The sequence below is a fragment of the Haliaeetus leucocephalus genome, unplaced genomic scaffold, assembly GCF_000737465.1.
Source record: "Haliaeetus leucocephalus isolate CR32 unplaced genomic scaffold, Haliaeetus_leucocephalus-4.0 Scaffold0, whole genome shotgun sequence".
Lineage (NCBI taxonomy): Eukaryota > Metazoa > Chordata > Aves > Accipitriformes > Accipitridae > Haliaeetus > Haliaeetus leucocephalus.
The window spans coordinates 23,998,237-24,025,204 of record NW_010972436.1 but is presented as its reverse complement, the minus strand read 5'-3'; the positions used below and the strand labels follow the sequence as shown (position 1 = coordinate 24,025,204).

Genomic DNA, 26,968 nt, shown 5'->3' with positions numbered 1-26,968 from the left:
GAATCCAAATCCCTGTGACTTTCAATGAAACTTAAGCTTGTATGAATCTAAGTTACTCCTTAGTTTGCATTTAGGATCCCAAGTGACAGAAAAACTTAAGAACACTCCATGGTCTATCTACAAAGTCTTTTAGCTCTGATCAAGGGTGATCCCTAATTGAAATTACAGTTTCAGTCATTTCTTTTTTTTCTTGATGTTCTACTAACCACATAAAAATAGATGAAGCGTTTCCTGGTAATAGATAGCCTACAAGTTATTTGTGTTATTTTTCATTCCCATGGCTTTGTTCTTCTTGCTTTGCTCCTGTCACTAACTTTTGGTACTTTTTGTTTCAGCTGTTTCCACTACTAGGAGTAAAGACCAGTAAAGACAAAGCAGGATGAAAAGATGGCTGACTTCTTGTTACCACCGGGTACTAACAGCTTCCACCGGTTCACGCCTGAATCCTTGGCTGCTATTGAGAAACGAATTGCGGAGAAGCTTGCAAGGAATGCCAAGCAGGAATACAGAGAGCAGCTGGGCGAAGAAGAGAAACCTCAGCCTCAGTTTGATTTGCAAGCTTGCAAGAAGCTGCCCGATATCTATGGGACTGTTCCTCCAGATCTCATTGGGGAGCCATTGGAGGACCTTGACCCTTTCTACAATGATCGTAAGGTGAGCACCAGCCAGCCGTCCTGCTTCTTCGCTTTTGCTAAAGCATAAACACTCTCTGTTTTGAGGCCTCTTGTTTTGATCTTTCTACAGCCAGTAAAAATATTTTTTTCCACATTAAGGATCAGAGTTTCAGCATGAGTAGGGCTCCCAGAAAACATCTAAGCGGGAGGGCAAAGAGGGATAAAAAGCATAATTAAAACTTGGGTGTTTTCAGATAACTCTGAGTACGAATATACGGTGTCTGAAAAGAGCAGAGCAGTAGCTGAGTTAAATTAAGCCAGAGGTTTTTATCTACCCTATCTTGCCTTCTGCATGAGCCTTGACTCTTCACGGGTCTGTTTATCACTTAAACCCCTTAATGTTAAGGGCTTCTGGGTGACTTGAGTCTTGTGCTAGCACTCTGCACAAGAGCAGGAGGCACCTCCACAACCGTTCCTGGAGAGCAGCGGTTCTTTTCCTGCTGAGGGATAGCTCAACTCCATTTAAGTTGACCAAAATAAAGCTGAAGGGAAATGTGAGTAGCATGTGCAATGCTGGCATTTTGCAGAAGGGTAAGCTTCATCCCAAAGCGAGAATCACCTGATGAGGAATCACGTGTAGGCTGGACCAAAGCCACAACAGTGCAAACAGCTTCTGTCAAAAGACTGTTGACAGCAGAGCTGGGCTGGTTGCTTACTACAGTTCATTCCGCTTTCCAAATGTTTCGCAAAACAGAGGACAATATTATGCTTGGAAGCATGGTGTATTTTTAGGCAGCTTCCAGTTCTTTCAGGTACTGATGTTCCTGATTTTGGGCTATGCGATTTCCTGTAAACAATTAATTAATATGACCACGATGCTACTTCCATTCAAACAGTGTAGAAACAGGTGCAAGAACTAAGTTAAACGGATAAAGACAAATAGATTACTTACCTGGAAGAGCCAGAATTAATTTACCTTTTAATTTGCCTGCTATCCCCAGGCACAAGCAGCAGGATATAGATTTGCAATTTTAGTGTCATGAAGGTCTTAGACTCAAGGTGGGTGAGTTGCTTAGAGTTTATCTATTGGGTGTCCTGATCCTGTCTCTGAGTGAATATTAGTTCCTCTGTGCATGGTGGGGCATCTTCAGAGCTCTGTAAATTGGGCCAGCATCCAATTCACCTTTGCTTTGGATTTAAGATAACTCAGAGTATTGGTTTCCTCCGCCCGTATTAACCCGAGTACAATGACAGTGCTTCAGTGCCAAGGTCAGATTCTGCTGTGGAGTTGTGCCTCATGCAGCTTCCTACTTGGTGAGACAAAAAACATCGACTGAGAGCAATAAAGTGCTCAAGGTAGAGAAGATGGAGTAACAACATAGTAAGGTTCCTGGCACCTGGGAAGAAGAGCATCATAAAAGTCCCTCCACCACATTTTAGTCTCCAGGTCATTTTTTATTTTTAAAGGTGATTCCGCTCTCTTCCCAGCCCCGTGATGGAGATGATGGCACAGGACACTGTAAGGAGTGAAACAAGAAAATATAGTTGGGAAATTGCAATAAGAGAGGCAACAGCTCTGCTGGGAGGGTCTTGGATAAAACTCTTCACTGAGTGAAAAGAAATTTGGGGGTCTTGGGAGGGAGTGGGGAAGATGTATGGAATAGTGGCAGGAGATTCCCAGTGGGACATGGGCTGGGAAAAGAAAAGCATAAATGCAAATACTGAATGTTCTCATTTTCTTTTTTTTTTTTTCCAGACATTTATAGTACTGAACAAAGGGAAGACAATCTTTCGATTTAGTGCCACTCCTGCCTTGTATATACTTAGTCCTTTCCATCCAATCAGAAGAGCAGCAATTAAAATTTTGGTACATTCATATCCTTTCTGTTGATTTCCCTCCTTGTGTATTTTATATGGTTTTTAAACACAGATGGATGGAAGTCAGAAACCATTTTATTTCATTAAGCTGTTTTAAATCTTTTGGTTGAATTTGCTTGCACAAGAAGAAATGCATTTGATTTTTTGGGTTGTTTCACTTTATATTCTTATGTGAGCTATGAAAATGACTATATTATACTGCTAGCATCAGATAATGTGAACTGCACTGGAGAGTCTGGTGAGTTTACTCAGGATTAAAAGGTGTGAAGGGCCTGATCATGTTTAGCAAAGAGTCAGTGGAAGAAACTGGGTGTAGTACCTTAGAAAGAAAGGGAACCAGGAGGCTGGAATACACCTGGGGACATCTACACTGATGGAGAGTTTTGCTACTGAGCACTTAAGCAACCTCTCCCATAAGACTCTGTGACACCATATGCAGATGCAATTTAATTTTGAACTGCCTCAGAACTGATTTTTTTTCTCTCCTGAAGCAGAACATTTAAAAAATTGTTCTGTTGCTTTTTTAGTTTGTTTATTACAATGTGTTATCCAGCTAGGAATGAAAGCACAGGCTGGCCTGCTGGACCTTTTGATGGAAGGGCGATGCCCGATTTCCCCTAGTTCTAGTTCTGAAGTCATGCAAGATATATTGCAGCGGTTGGTTGTGGCTTGTTTTGTTAACACAGCAACAGAAACATTATATTCTGACATAGTCACATCTCTCTGGAAGACCAAACTGACCCAAATGTTCAGCTTTGTGTGAACATTACTAAAAACACACCCTTGTTCATGAGTTGCTTGCTTTCTCTACGGTTCACATGAGAGACCTGGCGGTGATAATTCAAAGACTCCGCATGCTGCTGTGATGATCGTGTGATGTTTTAGTGATGGAAATCCCTCATCTGCAATGTTCACATCCAGCACAGACAACTAATAAATACTAAGCAGGTAGCATCTTAGAATCATTGGTTTATTATCAGATTTCAGGGGAAAAAATAGAGAAAGAAACCAGATTCCCAGTGGTTGTCCATACAGTGAGAAAGAAAAAAAAAGTGAGACTATAGATATTCCAGCAAGAGGAAAAATAGGTGAAGCTTCTAGTTACAATAATTCTATCCAAAAATGAATATGTGATATCAGCCAAGACATTATTATGGTTTCTGAGAGTACACCATAGAATTTTGCAAAAAGTTTTCCTTATGGACCAGGTTATACGTGCAGGCAGTGCTGCACATGCTGCTGCATACCCAGAGCCCAGCAGTGTTTATTAGGCACAATTACATCAGCACAGACTTGCTGGACTTAATTGAGGTCAATGAATTTGCACAGGTATGGCTAAGAGAAGAATCTGAAAATTGAGCTTCTTAGAAAAAAGCACGTATGTGTGAATATTGCCTCCAGCTTTGGAGGCCTGTTCTGTCTTCTGCTCACTTTCTTCTACACTGACTGGTGAAGCCAAGAGGTCACAGGTACATGTAATACACAGGAACTACATGCCCTTGGTAGCAGTCGGCCAAAAGATAAGTATGCAAGAAATCCTGAGCACATTACTTCCAAAGATAAAGACCACAGAGGAGTGAATTTGAAAGATATGTCAGGAACAGACATATGGTCAGATAAGGAGTGTAAAATCTGGGGAATGGAAGGTCACAATGCAAAGAGCATTTTAGTGCCAGAAAGACCCAAGTTATCACCTTGCATTGATAATGTCAGGAAATCCAACAGCTCAATCTTTGGCAAGCACGGGCAGGAGGCAACAGCTCCAGTCCCAGCAAAACAGCAGTGAAGTTCCTGCATTAGGCACTGATTTGTTTTCTGTCGATGAAGACCTTTCACATCAACCTGAAACACAAAGGCCAATTGGCTGAGCAGGCAGTCAATATCCCAGGCAGAGAGGAGCCTGAATCGGCAAGTACTCAAGCAGATAATATCACAGACATGAATCTGGGAACCAGATCTATTGTCTTGCGTGAGTGTAATCAAGCAATCTTTATTTTCCCCAGGGCAAAAGCCAAAAAAGAGCATTAACAAATGGTGCCCTGTCACGTAAGTGTCTGAAGCAACTTCCTTAGTAGATGCCATATTTCCATTTCCAGTCATTGAGTGTACCGTAAAGGCCAACAGTAGAACAGAATAGAGGACAGAGTAAAATTGTCCTATATAGAAGCTGTGGGGGTCACATTTCTTGGTTAAGTAGCTGTATATGGAGTTCTTCCTGTGAGACTTCAGGCAGGATAGATCCTGTAAGTTCACTGCTCATCCAGCCAAGCCTGATTAGTCTAGGCATTCAAAAATACACCTTTCCAAGGGCAAATAACATCCACAGCCTCCTAGCAATGTGAATTACTTCAATTAACAACATATCCCTAAACCTCTTCTAGGTAATTTCACTTCTTCTTCAGAGTCTAGGTGGCCTCATGAAAGGACCATGGCCCAGGCTGCTGCCCCGAACAAGGTCCTGGTCCGTTCCTGTCACAGAGGACATGGGGAGTGTAGGTCTGCATCCCATTGAATGAACACTTTTTGCCTTCTGCATTGTTATTAGCTATTATTAACATCTTTATTTACTAAGTCCACCTATTAATAAGATTAAACCATTGCTAACACTTCATTGATGCCTTATGCTTAAAAGACCCCTCTTAGTTCTTTTTGCCTGCAAGCCAAGGACCATTCTGTGGTGTCCTTAGTTTCTTCGAGCCCTTTGCTGCCCTGTATAAAATAGATAGCAATTGCTATTCCTAGTTTTTCTAGCTATTATAGATAGTTGCTCTCAGTTTGCCACTGATCCAAAATGGGGTTTTGGCCAAAATTACCATCCTTGATGCTAGAATTATGGATACTGGCCCATTAAAAAAAAAATCTTCTTAAAGAATTTCCAATCTTAGTTCTTATTTTCTGCTTGCAACTTTTCTCCCATCTGATTTTACACACTTTCCTCCGTAAGGGAAAATGAGACCTTGTGAAGCACCAATTATATGTACTATTGATTGGGACTAACCTTTGCTTGCACATATTATATGTAATTTGGCAATGATCACTTAAAGAGCCCCTAGTATTCAGTCTGCTAATTAACAATTATCCATCATAATGAAGACTAGAACAGAAGTATGCTGTGTTTGACTCAATATCTTTGTGCTAGAAGATAAAATTTATAACTTTTAGAATCAGTTTGCGCAAAGCCTATTCTATAACTTCACATTGGAAATAATAGGTTTAATTTATTGCAGAAAGGATCCTGATGAGTAGTTTAGTTTATTTGGTTTGTGGTCCATAGCAGAGTCCAACCCATACTTCTGGATGCATTAGCCATGTCAACTCATGGGTCAGTAGGCTTTCAAAAATTTGAATTAATAGCAGTTCTAAGACAGGTAACAGACAATGCTGCTAATATAGCTTATCTCAATTTCATCTCCTTTACTTTGTCCTTTCTAAGTAGATCATCACCACTGACCTTTTCTAATGCAAACAATTGCATTAGCTTTCAGGTCAGAATGCTAATTTTAATTCTGTAGGAGTTTCTGTTTTCTTTTTTCTTTTAACACAGGTCTCTGACTTCTGTGCATAACCAGCTGATATGTTTCATTCTTTTATGTTCTTTGTAGTTTTCAGCTTGGTCATGAAACTCAGTTTGAATTCATAGTGTGTTTGATGTCCCAAAGCTGACCCCTTACATTTTCAACCTGTGTTCTCTGGTGTATTGTCTCCGGTGTTTGAATAAGAAAGTAGTGACACCTGCCTATAAGTGAGCATCTGGGAAAGCTGTTAGATTCAACTTATACACAAGGAAACAGGGATGTATAAATCAGACCAGTGATCCTAAAATGGGTGGTTATAGAGGAATGTCTTTCTTTGGAATTGGAGTATAGTATCTGTTTGGCATGGCCTGAAGATACCACTCTGTTTTACTGTTGTTGTTTACATAGCATTTCATAGCATTTCACTGTAGTTGAAAAAGTAATCCAGTGTTTTCTAGGCTAGCTGCAGCTTACAACCTAATTGTGTTAACCAGATGGACACAACTTATCTCAAGCTGACGTGGGAAAATGTGACTGGAAATCAGATATCCTTCCCAGTCCTTCAGTAGGAGGTGTTGGTCCAGAAGTGGAAAATGTTTGTGAGATGAGCAGTCCCTTTGAGTTCAATTACTGCTTTCTGCGATGGCGCTGGGGGATATGCAGGTTGGTTACTACCAATTTAACCTAGTAGTTGCTTATGTGGCCCATTGGAAAACATTCCACTCTGTATTCAGCAGAGATTTTGGCTCTGTGAAAGGACAATTTTCATGCAAACATTTCAGGACATATGTTTGAAATTATATTCTTTGACCACTATTCTCAAACAAAAATAACACCAATGAAATTAGTAAAGAGGTGAAAAAAAACCCCCCAACTTATTTTTTTTCCTAAAGAAGACAAAAGACATTTACATTTGGATGCTACCATTCTTCGCTGGGAAGGGTCCCAGCCTATTCACTGAGTTGTAGGCTGTTTTCCTTTGCCTTTTCTTCTGTCCACTTAAACTCATTAGTCAAACTTTCTCCAGTAGCATGGGACCTATTATTTATGCAGAAGAATCCCATCATGTTTTGTATTTTTTTTACAGAAAGTGGCACGTGCTTTTAGGAGGGCAGTTCAGTGAACTATGTTTTCAATTTCAGGAATTTGATTTAGGGTGCTCCTTTTTGTATTTATGGCCTCAGCTTAGCAGCTAAGTGCATGGACTATACACTTGGGAGGTTCGTTTTAGCCTCCAATTAGGGAAACTGGTGCCTCAGCTGAGGCAGTCAGCTTTGCAGACCAAGACTGCATATTTGCCAAGCGGGTTTGCAGACCAAGCCTTAAAATTAGTGCTCTGAAACTCATATTAGCTTTTGGTGAAACTTTATACTGAAAGCGAGACCTCAAGCCCATTAGAGAGATTAGAAAGACCAGATTTATAACTTGCCCTACTGCCTGAGAAATGTTTCAGGATGCAAAATAAAATGGGAATTTGCAGACACAGGTTTTTCTGTAGATACTTAAATGAGACTAATCCCTCTTTTCATACAAAGTTGTGCACCTATGCACATTGTTATCTGACCAACACAGCTGTAAATTTGGGGTATTGTATTTTCAGAGGACTGCAGAGTCAGTACATTTGTTTACTGTATAAAGTATGTATAAAAGATGTAGGCAAAGAAAAAAAAAGCAGAAGAGGTTCCCTCATTTTTCCTATGTTTATATAATTGTTTCCTTATGCACTTGCAAACAAATGTTTTTAGTCCTTTTTAAGCAACTTGCAAATTATGAGTGAGCTGTCACCTCTTGTGTGAAGGACAAAGATTTATGAATTCTTATAACATATGCGTTGTTTTCCTTAATTCACTTATTTACATTGTTCAGTATGTTTATTATGTGCACTATTTTAACTAATTGTGTGTTCATGGCACAATCAGAGACTCCGTCATGGAATAAATATGTTGAGTAAGTATCCTTTCTGGTTTACAGCTGCCCTGTCCTTATCTCCTCCTTCCTCTTCCATTTGTTACATTCTTTTCATCTTGTTTGCTTTTGTCTAATTTCTTTCCAGTAATACTGACCATAGTATCTGTGCTGACAAAATGTGTTTTCCAGGTGTTTGTTGCCTGTGAAACCTCCCTTAGTAAGTAAACTAACAATTTTTAGTCTACCAAGCTCATACCTACTGCTAAATGCACCTGCTATGCTACATCTGAATGAAATCACATATGAGGAGAACTCCATTTGAAACTGGCCAGCCTTCCACAGTTCCCATGCAAGAGATTTGATGGTTGGGCACATTAGAATAGGCTGATGGAGTTTAAGCTGAATTATTTCAGAAAACACTTCCTGGACATACTTAGTGCTGTCCTTAAACTGAAACTTATTGGAAGCAAAAGTTTCTTTCGGACTGAGTGCATCATGAGAAGTGTTCCCCTGGAATCGTTGGTAGGCATACTTTATGAGCAAGCATAAAATTGTCTGGGAACACTTTTATGAGGTTCCTGTCTTTTTAGCTTGTCAAACCTTCAAAAAAAAATAGCAAAGATATCACTTGAAGGTTTTTTGGTTGGATTTTTTTTTTTTTCCTTAAATTAATTTAAAAAGAGGCTAATGGCCTTCAGGAAGCCCCTTTCATTTCTTTAAGTTGCTTTAAAATATTCTTCTTAGAAACAGATACCAGATGCACAAGCTAATCAACCTACAGTGCATTAAACAATTATTTTGGCTCATTGAACCAATCAGAACACACTTTTTATTTTTGACTGACATATGATAAACACAGCCATCTGCTGCTCCATAGCCTGGTGTTTGGCCTACTCAAGGCTGTAAGGAAAGACAATAAAATGCCCTTATTTTAGGTTTCATAAAATCATGCAGGGCACATCTTCTAGGCCATAAATTACTAATTATAGACAGCACTGAACCAAATATTTCCTTTGATCACAATAACATCCTAATCCCAGGTTGTTTCATGTATTCTGTATAGTCTAGTACCCCCGAGTACATCTGTGACTTTCCTTTTCCCCTGACGTTGTCCTTTTCCTACTGAAAACTGTCAGACAGTACCATAGCCATGATGTATTCAGCTGAAACATGGACAACTCATCCATGTGAGTCAAAATTTGGTCAGTGGGTCTACAGCTGGGAATTTGAACATTCTGGAGGAAAATATCAAAGTGCTTGTTGTATCTTCCGTAAGCAGGAAAATGTGGATGATGTTATCAGTGTGCCAAGCAGGGCATGCAAGAAACGTAGAGCAGAAGTGCAAATGGGCTCATGCAGCATGGAGTAAATCTTCCATGTCTCCTCTTCTCCTGTGTGCCTTCATACCTCTCAGCTTTTCCTCCTCAAATGCATAGAATGAAATCCAAGGCAAGTACTTTTGAGGAGCAAAATAACGCAAGGAACTGTAATTGAAATTGATCAATATTGGATTTGGAAAAGACACATTAAATCTGTTTTGTTCTGCTGTTCCAGAGACTCACAGGGGATACAAGACTAACCTCGTGCAAATAATGGTCCTTTAAAATATTTTCCTTACCATTTTGGAAAAAGAAATCAATTCGACTTCCTTCCACTAAAAATTTTTTAAAAATCCTGACTCCTGTTGTTAAAGAAGCTGTTCAGTTGCTGGAGGACTTTGCCCCATCCATTTAGAATTAGATGATGATTATACAATCAATTAAACCATCTGACATGCTGAATAAATACAAGTGCTTTATCATTTTAATGAGCTTATGTACCGTTAAGTATTTTTTTTAGTTCTTTGCATGTGTTTTCTGCATGTATTACTGAATACACATGCTTAAAGAGACTATCACATGGGTGACCTATATTTGAAATACCAGAGCAAAACTAAATAGGAGCCATGAAAAGTCGGATACAAGATAATGCTTAGGTGTATGGTCAAAGAGGAGATGTAAGAAACATTTAATGCCTACTGTTGCACAAAAACTGTCCTGCTAATCTCCATTTTAAGATGAAGCATACCGAGCTTTTATAACATGTGTAACTAGCTCTACTGTGTGACATGATGGCAGGAGGGCATGAGATTTGCCACTATCTGTCTGTATGCCCAGTTGCAGATCAGCAGAATACAGCTAAGAGAAAACCTTTCCTTTTTATACATAATGAAGTTGTTCTTTATATTACCACCTTTAATTGCTTACACCTGTTTTTTTACTAAACAGAAGTCCCAACTGTTATAATTTTTTGTGTGTGATGGCATGATTATAGCTACTGATGTTTAGGGACTGAAGAGAAAACTCAAGCCAGTGTTTCCAGTAAAAGCCTCTAACATCATGACTTACCAGATTTGTGTTTTATGGGATTTTAGGTGTTTGGGGGTTTTTTAATAGGCTTTGGTATCATCTGCATCTTCATTTGGAGAAAAGGGGTAGGGAATGCCATTAGTGGATACTAAACTTTTATTATTTTTATTAAGATATGGCCTAGAATACCTAGTCCCACTGGGCTAGGTGTGTCAGGTAGAAACATTAAAAAAGAGGTGTTGTATGCCCTGAAGTATGTCTCTAATGGTAGGTAGAGCCCTGGGTGAATGTTATAAGTCAGATACATTACTGTCCTCCACAGAGAATTTGCTAAATTTTATTACAGGTACCATCTTTATTACGAAAGGTAAGATGTATGTTCTAACCAAGTTCATCACAGTCAAGAGGCTGTTGGTAACAAACAATTTATCTTATTATGGGAAAAAACCACCCTTGTGTCTTTTACTGTCAAGCAGGTCAAAATTACTAGATATAGTATTAGGGTGGGAGTTGTTTACTCTTTTTCAGTGAGGGCAGTCTGTTGTTTAATTCTGAGGGCTGGTGTGATTTACCATGGATAGTGAAACACAAGGGAAGTTGCAGGAAGAATACTTTTTTTGGCTAATGAAACCAAGTGGTGACATTTTTTAACCTACTGCCCTTCAAAATGTCCTGGGCAGGAAGAGATGAGAGGTATGAATGGAACAACCACCCTCATTCAAATTAGAGAAACAACAAGGAATGTGGCATAATCCATTCCTCTTTCACTGGTGATGGCAGACAGAGCTTCAAAAGTCCCATAGCACAGCTTAGCAGCGTAGTATCCATGAGTGAGTATTCATCCAGGTACACCCTCTGGTGAAAATTATCTTCATCCCGCGGCTGTCGTGAGCACTTTCCCATTTCTTACGTGTTCCTTGGTCCACACGTGAAGCTGCTCATGCACAGCCCAGTGCTGCAGCCGTGACTCACATGAGCAGCCCCAACGATTTGGGCAGGAGTGTCTCGTGTGAGTAGGACTGGGTTGAGTGTGCCTCTGCCGTTGCTGCCGTCTACTGCTTATAATGCTCTTGCTTATCTCGGCCACTTTATTCCCCAGGTACACTTTCACTGGCATTTACACTTTTGAGTCATTGATAAAAATATTGGCAAGAGGATTTTGCATGACAGAATTCACCTTCCTTCGAGATCCATGGAACTGGCTGGATTTCAGTGTTATTGTTATGGCGTAAGTAGCACTCCCTTATATTTTTCAAGACAGCGATAAGCAATAGAACTTTTTAAAAAATTGGCTGTTCTCTTTTTTTCCCACTCAAGTTGTACTGAAAATGAGAAAATGCTGAAGTGTATTAGGATGGAGGGTTTTTTTCCTGAGTGGTTTCTGAGGAAGAAGTCAGAGGGATTCTCAATTCTGTTCTCTCAATTCACTAGACTATTTTGGAGAAATTATCTACTCTCTCTGTGCTCCACAGAGAGAGCTGTTTGTAAAATATCTGTAATAATACTTTAATACTTGCCTATCTAATGTAGTTTTGGGAAGCTTCAGACCCCTGTATAGAAAGTGTTATAAGTGTGACTGAATACCCTTGTATTTAAATCCCTGTTTATACTCTATCTATCCATAACACCACCAAAGCTGTTTTTGCATTCTTAACTTCACAAACCTTCTTCGCCCTGAAAGTAATTACTATTTTACTACAATAGAGAATTAAATTAAAGGCCTCTGAAACTTGTTATATAGCTTGGGAATAGAAACTTTTCCCCCAATATGATATTCCCCTTCAGCTGCATACTTCTACCTAGATTATTAGAGTTCACTCAGGACACGTGGGGTTCTGGTGCGTTGAAGGAGCTGATGGATTTGTGGCATCTAGACAGCTAAAAATACATGGGGGTAGGGGAACAGTCAGCCAACGCTCGCAGCGGACACAGGGTCAGCCCAAGCTGTGGCCAAAGGCAGATGTCTGACACCATCGGTATCTGCAGCTGAGCTAGAAATCCAGATTTTTCTTCACAGTCAAAGAGGAGAGAAAAGCACGCAAAGAGCACATGTCATCTTGAAGTGGAAGCTAGTAGAGATGCCCTGAAAGGCCCCATTTCTTAATCGTAGAAGGATTTCAGCTGATCTCCCTGTATTTTCTGCTTAATGAGACCTATATTCTGTTCTGGTTTTAGTTTAGTTCTCATTGCCATCTTTAAACCTCATAATTCACAGCGTTATGTGAGATGCAAGCCTGTTAGCACTGACATTTGAGCTGAACTCCTGGGCCTGTGATATTTGAATGGAACCAAAGCTGGGAAAAAATATTCAACCAAACTTAGTTCAAACACCAATGAGGGCCACTGCAGTTGATAGCACAACTCTGGTAGGGTGCAGAGATCAGGGCCAATATCCAAGGAGCATCTGGACGATGCTCTTAGTTGTATGGTTTGGTTTTAGGTAGTCCTGCAAGGAGCAGAGATTTGGACTTGATGATCCTTGTGGATGCCTTCCAACTTGAGATTTGATGTTTCTATGATTCTGTGATCCTCAGCAGCATTTAGCAGAACAGCATGAAGATGTGTAAAACCTACGTGGACTTCATCCGGAAGACTCCCATTTATTTTAGTAGGCTTTGGATCAAAGCCAGCCCTAGGCCAGATCCTGGTATCTGTTACTGCATTCCTATGGATTTGGCTGAACTGACATCTGGCCGTCGTGATAAGCTTTTTTAAAAAAATGCAACGCAGATGGGGAGGAGCTTTTAGAGGTCAGCACATATTAGGTATTTTTCTCAGATAAACTTTTCCTCAAGTGGTGCTAAGTGCAATTCTCCTGCAACATTTAGAGGCAGGACAGAACGACAAGCGTCACCCGCCTGCTCTCCTGTCCATCAGGCAGGTGGTAAAAGCAGGGTACGAGAGTTCATCTCTTTGTGACTTACGACACGAGTTTATTTGCAGGTCTCTGAATTCAGCACAACATGGAGAGTTTCTGTGCATGGGTTCCCTCTATTCTACAAGGAAGGAGGTTTTTGAGAGTGAGGCAGAAAGGAGCAGAGAAAAGGGCAAGAGGACTCACAGCCTTGGCAATGCATCTGCTCCACCTCATCTTCTCAGCTCAGGCGGAGGTTGGGGCATCACCCCCGGCTCTGAAGAACTCCTCTGGTTCTCATCTCATTTACTGGCACTGAAACGCAAGTCTGAACAGTCAGGTCTGGATATCCCTTAAAGTCTGTCCACATCATCTCTGGGTGTTTTGGGCTTAGGGAGCTGGAAAGATGTGAAGGTTTGCACAGACCTTGAGGTGCAATTCCCTCCCTGCTGGTAGGAACCAGGATTTGGTGCCCAGAGGTTGTGGGCTTACACGTCTTTTTTCTTTTCTACTTCTAGACTTGAATGGCCACTCAGTGCTCCAGCCCAAGGATTCATGAAAACTTCCTTAAGGCTTATTTAATGAGAAGCTTGGGTGTCTGTGCTTTCTTTCCTAGTTACATTTCAATTTTCTTTCCGAGTGGTATTTCATCTCTTAGTTAGAAGATCCTTAAAAGAGGGGGGCCAGCAACTGTGAAAAATCAAGCTTCTAAACATCAAATTATAGCAGTGGCTGTGCTCTTCAGAACTGGCACCCGTTCCTATTGTTTCTTACTTTAAGGCATATTATACTAACAATTTTTTAAATAGGAAAAAAAAAGTATTGGAATTCTGGAAGACAAAAGAAATAGAAAAGTGTTTTATTGAGTCTATAGGCAGCAGTGAGAGAGTTAAAAGTGAACTGCAATATGATCTTCATATGTACAATGAAACCTCCTTCCCAAGTATGCAAGCAGCAGATAGTACAGAGTGTTGGATAATGGACTCTGATATGATTTATCCTTCATATAAATCCAATTTGCAAGTAATTTAAAGTAAGATTGATCACGCAGGTAACCCTGGTGTTGTCTTTGCTTATAGCCAGCGTGATGCTAGAGGTATTTCTGTATCTGGAAACAAAGATGGCATGAGGGTTCAAAATAAGAGGGCCATGAGATTTAGATGAACTGAGGGTTTTGAGCTAATAGAAAATCTGATTCTTTCACTGATGGGTGTTACAATGGAAAGACCATCCCTTGCTTTAGAGTTATTGCATAATATCTTCTTACGTCCTCTTTCGGGCAGAAACGGCACAGGCTGGGTCACAGAGAGTAGTTTTAAATAGCTCACTAGAGAGTAAGATGTGCCACAGGTCTCCAGGGCTTTCCTCCCACCCTGTGCCAGCAGACACAGCCATGGCTTGGGACCCTCTGTGGGGCCATGGATGGGTTCTGGGGAACTTCTGAAACTGCCCCTGTTTCGATCAGTCTTTCCCAGACAAGCGAGTACTTTCCAGGACAGGCAAGGGAGAGGCAGCTCTAACTCAGGGTTGGAAAGTGCCCTGCCAAAAGCTTAAACACAATAAGCAATTCCCTGGCTAGCAGGAAAATTCCGGATGGGAATTCCAGTTGCTTCTCGCTCCCCAATAGGGATGAACCAGTCTGCTGCAATTTCACCCAAGAAACAGCCAAAATAAATCTTAATTAAAGATTGTGAACAAGCAGCAGCAGGATTTGTTTCATATGCTTGTTCACATATTAGTAATGTGTTTTTACAAATCTCTGGTCAGCAAAAGCATATGCCCATGCTATTGCTTCTCCCAAAATCATTTTTTTTCTACACTTGCATGCTGCAGAATAGTTTGGGAGAGAAGCACTGGGTAAACCTGGGGAGGAAACAGGTAAATCTTTGCCCAGACTCCCCTATGAGATTATGAAGAGGAGAAGCAATATTGCTTTTCCAGGCTATAATCTGGATTAGTAGATATGGAGAGGATGCTTTGTCCCCCCCAGAGGCCTTTGCACAAAGCCCACTTAAGCAGGCTTTGTAAAATAACCAGGTGAGTTTTTTCCTTAACGTGTAAAAACAAATACCTCAAAGAAGTAGAATATGTTAATGAAATTTAATAGAAGTTTAATAGTGAAATTAAAGGGTCCAAGAGCTCTTTTGTTCAGAAGAAACAGTGGTGACTATGCTTTTACTGTATACCGACTTGGAGGAAGTAATTTTGTACAACACTGATAAAGCCAAACTCATTCCATAACTGACCTTCCTGGGAGCATTTAGCTCAGATGTGGCATGGGTCTCCATGATGACCAAAATAGGCATGTCAGTGAAGAGCTGGGATTGGTATTTTAATCCTAAATAGTTTTTAGTAGGATTGCAATTATATTCATTCAAAATCCATCTTCCTGCAGCCAAAGGGAATGGATTTGATGTTCAAAACAAAATAAAATGTTAAGCATCCCTTGAAACCAACATCTGCTTTACCACGGAGTACAGCATCTTAGAATAAATAACCCAGTAGAAACATTTGCGCTGATATTTTCCAATGTTGTCCTATATGTAGTTTACAGAAGCTATTATGTGAAAATTACTTGGGTATTTGAAGCTTTTATTTTTTTTAAGAGCAGCAAAGTAACTCTTAATGTTTCCTATAATGTGAAGAATTTTTTGTTAAACTACATGATGGTAAAATCTGTAAAGTATTTATTGCTGAACAGCACGATAACAAAGTTCACCCAGTAGTTTTATAAATTGATGCCTATTAGATAAGTTGAATAGTTCAAGAAACATTTGAAATAATGTGTACTATGAAAAACCTGGGACAAATGGCATCAAAGAACAGCTTGAAAAGTGGATGCACCTCTCATTCGGCTGCGTTCGCTCCCGTTGTGTATGAATGCATTCTTCATTCAGACAAGTCTCATACTCTATTGTATAATTCCAAATAACTGTGACTTAATTCTACAGGTATGTAGGAGAATTTGTGAATGTAGGCAGTGTTTCACCTCTTCGGACTTTCAGGGTTTTGAGAGCTTTAAAAACTATTTCAGTAATCCCAGGTAAGAAGCCCTGATCCTTACGTTTTGGCTCTCAGCTACAAGTGATTCTTTCTCTGTCTCTCTTTGTCCCTTTGACTGTTGTTTTTTTGCTGGTGTTTTGTCATTGTCTGTGTGTGACTTTCCCTTGTTACAGATACATAACTGAATTTGTGGACCTGGGCAATGTCTCAGCCTTACGAACGTTCAGAGTACTGCGGGCGCTGAAAACAATCTCAGTCATTTCAGGTGAAAATCAGGTTAAACACTCCGGCTGCAGTTAAAGCCTACATGCCATTTCCAGTAGTAAACACAGTAATTACAAATGACTTAACCATAGATATTGTTCAGGAAATGGAGGAATGTAGGGAATGTGACCTGTCAATAGAATACATTTTTCATATGTTTTTCCAATACTGTTTTTGTGGGCAGAAGGAATTAGAGTGCCTCCAAAATTACAGACCTCACTAAGACGAGTGCTGCTGTAAGAACGGCGGTATGCGGTGGCTCGTGAATCACATACATAAAGTACTCATTCATGAACCATAGGAAAATGGCAATGAAACTGTTTTAAAGTCTTCGGATATTGATTTTTAAAAATGGAAGTTTAATGACCTCAAAATGCATATTCGTGTTTAAGAGCGCATCGATAGAGGAATCTAAATCTGTGCTATGAGCTGAGGTTTCAAGACTGCAGGCATAGATAGCCTAATTTGTCATGGTGTTTATCCATTTGCATGTGATAGAAACACTGTTTAAATTTCGGACCCTGAAGAGATCAGAAAACGTTTCATCGTTGATTTTGGTAGGTTCAGCATTTCATCAACTCACATCTTCTCACATTTTCAAGGATATGATTCCCCCCCCCAAAAAAAAAAATTACTACAGATCTGGTAATGAAAGAAGCTCTTTTTTTCATAGCTTTTTATCTAATCTATTACTATTTCTTAAAATAATGAATAATATTTACTATTAAGTAATTTATACAGAGATGAGTCCACCAAGGACTAACCATATGAGAATACTTTCTTGCCAAGCATTATCTATGGACAGGTCTCATTCAGCCTCAGTGTTTAACATCGCCAACCTGCATGACAAGGTAGAGAAGATAGCAAAACCCATGCATGGTAGATCCTTTCGGTGATAATCCTGAACAGATGTTGGCAATTACATGTCAAAAATATTCAAAACATCGAGACAACTGCTCAGATTCTCACGCACAGCTCTTTAAGGTTAGAAAGGCTTTTCCACCCATTATATTATGCACATCTACACTGTAATAGAAATCTGATCAAATTCTGTGGTGTAAACTTATAGGGACGTGTATTACAACTATCACTAGCACTCACATGGAGTATAAGCTAGAAATGGGAATTCTGGAATTGGGGTGTTAAGAAAACATATATATCTGAGTCTAGGGCTTACTCCCTCTCTCCAACATTAAAGTAATGAAAGTCAGTGGAATTACGGAAAGAGCAAGGTACTTTTCGTTGAAAGTGTATGTCAAAATATAGCTTTTAAAGAATACTTTAAGATGATAATTCATTAGGTCTGGTATTACCTGAAATCAGTTCCCGTCAGGTTTTGGTTTTAAGTTTAAAAAGAATAATCTATTAGCAGAGAGGGTTTTTTTTAAGTTTTCTCTAATTGGATTTCCACTGAGAAAGGATTTTTTTTTTCCTTGGGAAGCAGAAAGTTGAGCACGGTTTGACAGATCATGTGGGATAGTAGTGGCTAATCAGAAAGAAAACTGGAATTTCCTAGTTTCCTTTGCCAGCAATTTGAAGACTAACTTGGAGGGACAGTCATCTCCAGGGGACACCTTTCACTTTCCATCTTGTCTCAAGCTTGAGCCTCTTCAGAGCAGAGCCTGTCAATTTTGCTGCGTTATATATATAACAATTTTCTGCTGCCCTATATCAGGGTTAGAGCTAGAGCTTGTTTTACATCAAATGATAAATTTTGGCTGGGTTTTTAGTGGAAAAAAAGGAGTACTGAGATTCAGAAGAACTTTACTTAAAAATATATCAAAGCCCTTCAGTGACATTAAACACCGAGTTGTTCCATTTGTTGGTTAAGAGAAAAAGAAAAAAAGATGAAGAGTCTTATTTATTAGAGTAATACATAATAACTCACATTCTCTTTTTTTCTTTCTGACTGACTATTTGATTAGGTTTTTGATAACTGCATTTTTAGGTACTAGTAACTAAATTATTTGCTGACATAACTGCATGAAGATATGCTAATAGAATCTCTGGCCTTAGATTTTATTGTCAAGATTACCTGTGCCCTGAGTATGTTTAAATTACACATGTGGAGGGTTACAAATTACCAGGGAACACCTAGCTGCCTGTAAAGCACAGCTAAGGTTTCTTTTTAATGTTAGCAGATAATTTCAGAGGAGGTGGTTCATTTCTCAGTTAGGCAAGTATATTTTAGAAGAAATATTGGGCGTGATGCTGTGGTTTATTTGGAGATCAGTCTGAGTTTTTAATGACAACACAGGCTTATGCTGAGATGAAATATTTTTCCCCAATAGGCTTAAAAATGAAAAGATGATGAACACTAATATCTTCCACGAGATTTTGGGGTTCAGCTGCTAGAGAGAGAAGGCAGTCGTCATTTTTGCTTCCTCTTTTACATCTTAGGTGAAGAACACTGAGAGGTATTCTCCTTTGCAAATATCTAAGCTTTTCCTCAATAAAATTGATCACACTTTTCCATCAGGTAGTTATATTTGCACAAACATACTTGGCCTCAGCATGCTCAGTGAAATTGCTTACCGAAAGTAACGGGCCAAGTCCTCCGTGGTGTAAGGCTTCTGTCCAGCAAAGCACTTAGAGGCTGGTTTTCAAAGGCATTCTGCTTCACTTGAAATCAATGAGTTTCACTATTGACTCCAGAGGGAGTCAGTAAAGCTAACAATTAGTGCTTTTAAAAATCTCACCTACCTTCAATGCCTGGCTCTAAGTGCGCAAGCAGGCACAGGGACGTTTAGGGGACAGGGACTCGCAGGGCTCCAGAAGATCTCCTAAACTCCCAGAGTCCATTCCCCTGGCCTAAGGCTGCATTCAGTACAGCTCAGGCTTGGCACGATATTTATTGCCTGACTTGTTCTAACAATCCTTCAAAGGTGGAGGTCTCACACCATCTTCCCAAGAAGTCTGTTCCAGCACCTCATTGCTTTCACCATTAGAAGATTTTTCCCGGGGAAGATGGGTTCAGATCCACATTCAGCAACACAAATATTAGCATCTACCAGCAAGCCCTGTACTTCCTGCTCACTGGAGCTCTGGGGCTCACTTTGGTTGCCACTATGCTGGTATCTCCTGCTCCCCAGGACCACGGATCACCTGCAGGTCCTGTCTCTGAATCCAGACCCCCATCCAGCCTCGCTCTTTCTTGGTGCATTACCAGCTCTTTATTTTTAACTCGACAGCCAGTGTGTAGGACATCAGGTCAGTGCCTTACCCTCTGTGGCAGCCCTTAACATGCCAGAGGACCTTTATGGATCTCCTCAATTTTCCCTTTTTTGTGCTAAGCACACCCATTTCTTTTTGTTTTCCAGTTGCCCGTGATATCAAGAGAAAGCAAGCTTTGTACAGTAGCTGCATATCTGTCTATCTATACTCATTAAAAGAAAAAAGTATTTAATTTCTTCAAATAACACCTTATATTCAGGTGCTTAGAAATAGGTAACATTTTCTCTATGAGAGCATAAAACCTTCAACTCTCAGTGATTTTCTGTATTAATTAGCGTCTTGCACATTGCCATGGCAACTGGATTCGTTCGTTTTCAATCTAGATGGGAACCGTGGTCAGCAACAGAACAATCCACTGAAGTCACTCATTTGTCTCCCATTACCAGCGTATCCAAGGCCCAGTGTGCTCAATAGGAACCCTTCCCATGACAACAGAGGGTCTCGAATCATAGTTTATCTGCATGGAAATCACCAATGTTTTTGATGACTACTAATTGAGGTAATATTGAGATACACCCTTGTATGCCTCCCCATCAAAAGCCTGCAAAATACAGGCCATCGTCATCACCAGGATTTTGTAAAGTGCCTGTATCTAGAGAAGCTCCACTGCTCTTTCTGGAACAGGCGTGTACATCACGGACATCTCACATGAAATGACAGGATACCGGTGAAAGGTGACCTCATAGAAAATTGGGCCAAGGCACTTTGGGGCCTGATCCAGCTCCTGTTTAAGTTAGTGTGAGTCTAAAGGCTATAAATAGTGCTGTGAATGTTATCCAGTGCTTTACTGATAGCCAGAAAAGAGCTGGGAGCACAAGAATTAAGACTGTGTGGAGGACAGTGACCCTAGTTCCCTGCTTCAGTCTCAAGTCCTCCTGCAGAGAGATAAATGTCATCCTTCCAGTGGCTAAATCACTCAACTCAAGAAGTAACTATCCCAGAGGTGAAAAATACATGACATATTTGTGTTTTCCTTGGAGACTGGCCTGACAGTCACATTTCCATGCAAAGATGGTCTACAGGAATGCTGACAACCATTCTGGTTTGCCAACATGCTCTTAAACTCTATGCTGCCCCACGTCTCAGTGGCTAGTGACAAAATACGTTCATCAAGAATGAACTCTTCTCTCCCTATATGCACATGGCTCATGCAGACATTTACAGGACACGTGCATATCCTCAGGAGAAGGATTAGGCTAGGTGAGGACAATCATGGTGCAAGTCACACTCTCTTTTTTTCGTTTTTGCTTTTTTCTCCCTGCTTGTTTCCAGACTGTGCATGATAGTGCCTAATGTTCTGTAGGTGATTGCCAACATCTGGTATGGATGTCATACTGAATTACGCTAATACTTTCTCACATCTTGTAGAAGGAATGGATGGTTTTGTGGGATCTTGCCATTTCTCATTGTTTGGTGTTGCTTGCATTTTCTATGGTTTCTGATTTGCATTTGAAAGCTGATTATTTGATTAACCTCTGAATGTGGTAATTTCTACCTGCGTTAACAGGAATGTTTGGGCCAAATCCTTCTTGCTTTCTGCAGATGTCAGGCTGCCTGTACAGCCCTCATTCCACTGATTTTGGATCTCATGGCATTTTTCATGTCATGCAAGCAGGATTTGGCCCAGAATTGTGGAAAGAATTCAGTGATTCAGGAAAAGCCTGTATCGATTATTCCATAGGGAGTAATCTATAGACCCATTGTCATTAACGGGTGTAGATGTTACTCAGCTTTGGATCAGATCCTCAGTTTTTCTGTGCATGCCGCCTGGTTTGATGTTTGACTTGCAAGAATTAAGTAAATGCCTTTAATGCCCCATAAATAGTATCTTCTATTAAGCTATATTGCAGTGCTCTCATTGGCACTATTTCAAAGGAGGATTATTTATCTAGAAGATTTAACAGTGCTCTAAATTTGAATACATCAAGCATTGCATTTACAAAACATGGGATTGATTCAGAGAAATACAGGGCACCTGCAAGAAGTTCTGGGTGTCCTTATTTCCCCTCAACCCTTCCATTTATGAGGCACAAGAAGTTTAAACGAATGGTGATTTAAACACTTTGCTTAGCAGTGAGTTGTGCCAAGCAACTTAACGGATGCTACTTCATTTTTTTGGGCAAATTTTGTTTTTAACGGGTGTGAAAAAACAGCTAGACTGTAAGTATACCACTCTCCAAATGGTTTTCCTGGAAAGTTTTAACAAAGGTCCAGGAGGCAGAGTACAAGTTATTTTTGAATGGTCTTTAATTAGAGCAATTGTATTACTAAAGCATTCTTTTCTTAAACTGTTCAGAAGCCTGTATGCTATTAAAACACAAAAAGGAAAAGAAAGTAAAGCAGAAAGCCCTCTCATAAAGAAATTATTTGATACCTGCAAGGAATGAACTTGTAAAACTAATAGTATAGGATTACTATTCTATTTAAAACCCCAGTAAGTAAACTGAGAAAAACATGTTTCATGAAATGACCTTGAAATCAACATTACTGGGGCCTGATTTTGAAAACAGATAGTCTTTACTGGTGATTAGGATTTTGTAGGTCTTGTTTCCTAATATTATCCCTATTCACGTTAGGACTCCCATTGTACTTGCCCATGTGAGTAAGATTAATTAGTGTACTTAGATGATACTAATACAGGCTCCAAGCTTGTATTTGTATTATGAGCAAATAAATATGCTGCAGGGATTTCACAGAGGGTACTGCAGTAAAAGAATTTGTGGTTTGGCTTTTTTCCCTTTCTTAAGACTCAGTTTGCATTTGGACTTCCCAAGTTTCACCAGTTTCAGTGAAGAAACATCCGTGCATTCAAAGGACAGGCAGTGAGGAGAATCATTGAAAACATTTCACAATATTAGATAAAATAAAAAAATATTCTAGTGCATTTGCAAATCATATTTCTTTTCCATACCTCACTACTTGTTTAAGACCTGGCTGTCTTAAAGGTCTTGTAGTCTTAACACTGGGTAAGGGTGAGAGCCCAGAAAGACCTTCAGAAGTGGGCTACAATTCAGGTCTAAAGTTCACCCAAGACTAGATTATCAGAAGAGCTATGCTTTTTATTTAGGCATCAGAATAGGTAGCCAAATCTACAGATGGACTTAAAAGTTCAAAGCAGGCCTTTTTTTAGGTACCTGAATAGAATTGACCTCATTTGTAAAATCTCTTTCTGGTGAGGAGTGCACATAGCATACAAATCCAGTGTTTGCCTCATGTTTGTACTACAATATTTTTTGCTCTATTTTTGAGTAGAGCAGGGAGCTGTCTAACCTTCTTTACCATGCCACAAACTAGCTTTAAAGAGACAAACAAAGAATTTAGTGGAGAAAGGGGACTACCCACACCTGATGGGTCAGTCCCTTTTGGTTAAATGGCCATTTTATAGTCATTAATATCATTCACAGGTTAATGTAATGGCAATACCTTATCCAGGAGTGGAATATTTTAGGCTGCTGGATACAGGGACTGCTGGACCTGTTGGCCATTCTAGCAGCTCATCCTCCTTTGGGAAACTATGATTTCCCCTTACTTTAACTGCAGGGTTTAAGCAAGACCAAAAACACATGTTGCCTTCCTGTGAGTCCTCAAGTACGTTTTCATATTATTTTAAATTATACAGCACTAGCTCAACCTTTGTGGCTGCCAAACTCTTGGGGTGGAATTCCAGGGAACTGAGATTTAATGTGTATGATCGTATTCAGTGAGCAAATCAATGTGCTTCTGAGTATTGCCCAGGAGAATTCCTCCTGTTTCCTCTTTGCATTTTCTTTGTTCCATTTAACTCAATTTCTCTTACTGCTGCCATACTGGTGACATTGATTATCAGAAGCACTGATTACTACTTATCAAGTACTAATTAAATATAAATAGGAAAGAAACAACAAAATTGCTACCATTGTGCAGGTGATATTAACGTCCAACTACAGCACACAAGTTTAGAAGAAGGGTCTTTTTTTGAAAAGAGTGGGGTTTGTCGTATTCATGTAATATTCAATCAGCTCAAATAGTGCTGATCGCCAGGAACATTTCAAAAGCAAGCAATATCTTTTGAGAAAACAGTATAATTATTTGTATCTGTGTATTTATAGAATAATAAACTGAAGCTAGCGTTACAGGATGAAATAACACAGGAGAAGCTAATTTGTGTGACCCAAGCCTTCGGTGTTTGTAATAAGATGATTTATCTATATTGGCAGCATATTACAAAATTATACACTTCGCCCAGGTACTGTTGGAGCCTCAGGTTGTTTTAGTCAAATAGTTTCCACTGAGTTTATTCGATTGCCCATATTATTTGGCTTATTTTTAATCCCAAATTCTTGTTGTCTTAAGCAAATGAACTGAAGGCAGAGGAATTATTCATATGAGGACAGTGAGCTGGATTTGGCACCAAAATATGTAAAATAATCAGGGAATAAATAACATTTTCATACCTCTTCATCTCTTTATGTGAGGGATAAAGTTATCAGAATCACCTGAGTGATTTAAAAGTAATTCACATTCTCAAAATTCAATGGGATTTAGGCTTTACAGCCTCTACTACCACTCCATGAAAATGTAAAAGACATTCTGTATTTTCTTTATCCATGAATATTTTTGTACCTCACTGTTCCTCCATTCAGTTCTTTCCCTCCATTTTAAAATCAGTGTTTGTGTAAGAGTAATACCAAGACTTTTGTCCAGACAAAAGTAGGCCAAACTAAACATTCATAGTGATCACTTGTCTCTCGTTTCTGCCGTCCAGTTACAAACATGTAGTGGAAACCCCTCCGATTTTCCTTTCCATGGAGATTTTCATAATGAAAAGTAGCTATCTGCAGACATGTTTCAGCCTCTCAGTCTATAAACTCTTGGCTTTTATCTCCCTAGGACTGAAGACCATTGTAGGGGCACTTATCCAGTCTGTTAAGAAACTTGCTGATGTGATGATCCTGACCGTTTTCTGCTTGAGTGTCTTTGCCCTCATAGGCCTCCAGCTCTTCATGGGCAACTTGCGACACAAGTGTGTCAGGGACTACACCAAGTTTAACTCCACCAATGGCACGCTGTACTTGGATGGTAGGATGTGGAACACCTCAGAGGAATTTCTTAGTGATCCAGGTAAGCTCTTTTTCATCCTGTTGTCTGGTGGTTTTTGGTTGGTTTGGTTGGTTTTTTTTAAATTTTATTATATCGACCATAATCTGTGAATCAGCAAATGCAGCATTACCTGACTACTGGCTCTTCACGATGTTGATTTGGTTTTGAAAGTTCTAGATAGCTTTTTCTGATCTCTGTGGTGCCTTCACAGTTCATGCTGAAAGTATTTCTGGCGCTTTCCTATGATCCAGACTAAGGTCCTTGTTGTATCATTGATGCTTTTCACAGTTTTAGGGTGTCTCATGATATTTTTCTTAAAGCTCCCTTTCCTGGAATTAGGCAATCGCATAAAAATTTCAAGTCTTTGTGTGGGTCTGGTTTGCCCACTGTTTCTTTAAACAATTTATAGGTCTTGTATTTTCTAGCAGAACTTCAAAATTTGAATTAAGGGTCTTAAAAAATCAAAAAGTGAAGCAGAGCAATTCAGTATTTATTAATCTGAAAAATCCCAAGAGCATTTTTTTTTAAGGAAATCTTACGCTATTAGGGCCCTAACTCATTATCTGGGTTGGGCCATCTTGCAGTATCTGGTGCTCTGATGTTTATTATCAAAAGGCTTGTTTTCTAGGCCAAAGCAATTTTTAATACTCTACAGTCTGCTATACTTTGAATTACAATGAAATAGGTTCACTGAACTAATTTATTAACATTTAAAAAAAAATAAGCACTTCATGTAAATATACTTCAGAATGTAAACAAGTGGCCCAGCTGTTGCTGCTCTGAAACCCTCTGAGTCCCTGGAGGACCCACACCAACTGCAGTGGACATGGACTCACATCTAAAACAATTCAGTATAATGCTCTTGAGAGAAACAGCCAGACTGATGTGCATTGGCAGGAACTTATGACCGGTGACCTTTGGTATTTTATTTATTTTGAGGAGAAGAACGTGGACCCTACAGGCTTGTATCTCCAGCCATCTGCACTATAAAAACCCCGCACCTGACTTCTGGAAATTGCCTGGCTTGACCCAGGGCTCTGTTGAATGCCTGGCACAGGGTTGCCTCCAGCTCCTGCTGGCTCCTCAGCATCGTACACCTCTTCAGCCAGGCTATGTGGTCCAGGGATTGGCCCAAGGGCAGTCCCACCATTCCCCACAGGTGACTTCTGGCCTTTCTGCTCATCTCCTCTCCCTGCAGTCTGAGGAGCTGGAAGCAGTGGTGTTAGAAGGGTTTCACTCAAGGAATAAAAAGCTCAACGTCGGTGTCTTCAGTGTATGATGCGGTTGATGCAGCGTTAAGGAAGGGCAGCTCACGAAGCTCTGGCTGAATTAGGGTTGTGTTTGGGACTGACCCTGACTAGCGGGTTATGTGTCCTCTCAATGTCCCTGCATCAGAGCCTCTTGTCAGCTGAAAGGGGAAAGAGCTCTGTGCCACAGCTAAAAAACCACTGTGGGCCTGTGCTGGCTGGTGGTGGGCCTGCTGACATGTTTTCCCACCCACGGTCTCTGTGCTTCCAGCTTGGAGATGAGTGCTCACGGAGCTAGTAAAGAAATCTGTGCACCTGAGGTGGGTTACGGCACTTCGCGGCTCTTCCACCCCCAGATGTCTGACAGATGTGTGAGGTGCTGCTCTCCCCCTCTCATAGAGGCATTGAGGGATAAAATAGTGATGGCTGGAAGTATAAAGCCCTGCAATAAAGGTGAAGGGATGAAGCGGAGCTGTGAAGATAGTGTGGCTCTCTGGAAATGGAAGTAGGGTAAATGTGCTACTGGATAGTCTCTATAAAAATATAGTTAATGTCAGGGCCAGCTGCAGCATGGCTTTAAATGGGAGGAATTGTACAGCTGCTCCAGCATACCATGAGCAAGTTTATTTGTGTGGCCCTGATATGGGGAGGAGGGGAGACGCTCCCGTAAATCCATTTAATAAATCCAGCAATGGTTAATATGGTCATGAAAATATACTTGTGTCGCTACAGGAGATTTACCTATTACAAAGGTAATCAACTTGGTGAGATAATGGATTAAAGCAAGCTAAAGTTTGACCATGTGGTATTAATAGTAAGTAATAATAATATCAATGAATGTTTTCATGTTTTCAAAATATCTGAAAATAAAGACACGGTACATTATGTCAAACAGCCGTCAGTTATGGTGGATGGAGGAAAATGATTTAAATAGTTGAAGTGTTGAGTCAGTGCAGCAGGCCACTGAAGAACTAGAACAAAAGTAGATTTATAGGAAAAACGTACTGACTTCTGATGAAGAATA

At 40.0% G+C, this 26,968-nt stretch overlaps 1 protein-coding gene across 2 annotated transcripts in view; it reads left to right on the top strand.

Annotated features, from left to right (window-relative positions):
* Positions 1-387: 387 nt before the first annotated feature.
* SCN5A (sodium channel, voltage-gated, type V, alpha subunit) overlaps positions 388-26,968 on the top strand; it is a 174,672-nt gene continuing 148,091 nt past the window's right edge. For both annotated transcript variants that reach the window (XM_010561013.1, XM_010561020.1), the window contains exons 1-6: positions 388-654; positions 2,371-2,489; positions 7,865-7,954; positions 11,363-11,491; positions 16,294-16,385; positions 24,488-24,718. In XM_010561013.1, the coding sequence (XP_010559315.1) occupies positions 388-654; positions 2,371-2,489; positions 7,865-7,954; positions 11,363-11,491; positions 16,294-16,385; positions 24,488-24,718 (928 nt within the window). The remainder of the gene's footprint in view (positions 655-2,370; positions 2,490-7,864; positions 7,955-11,362; positions 11,492-16,293; positions 16,386-24,487; positions 24,719-26,968) is intronic.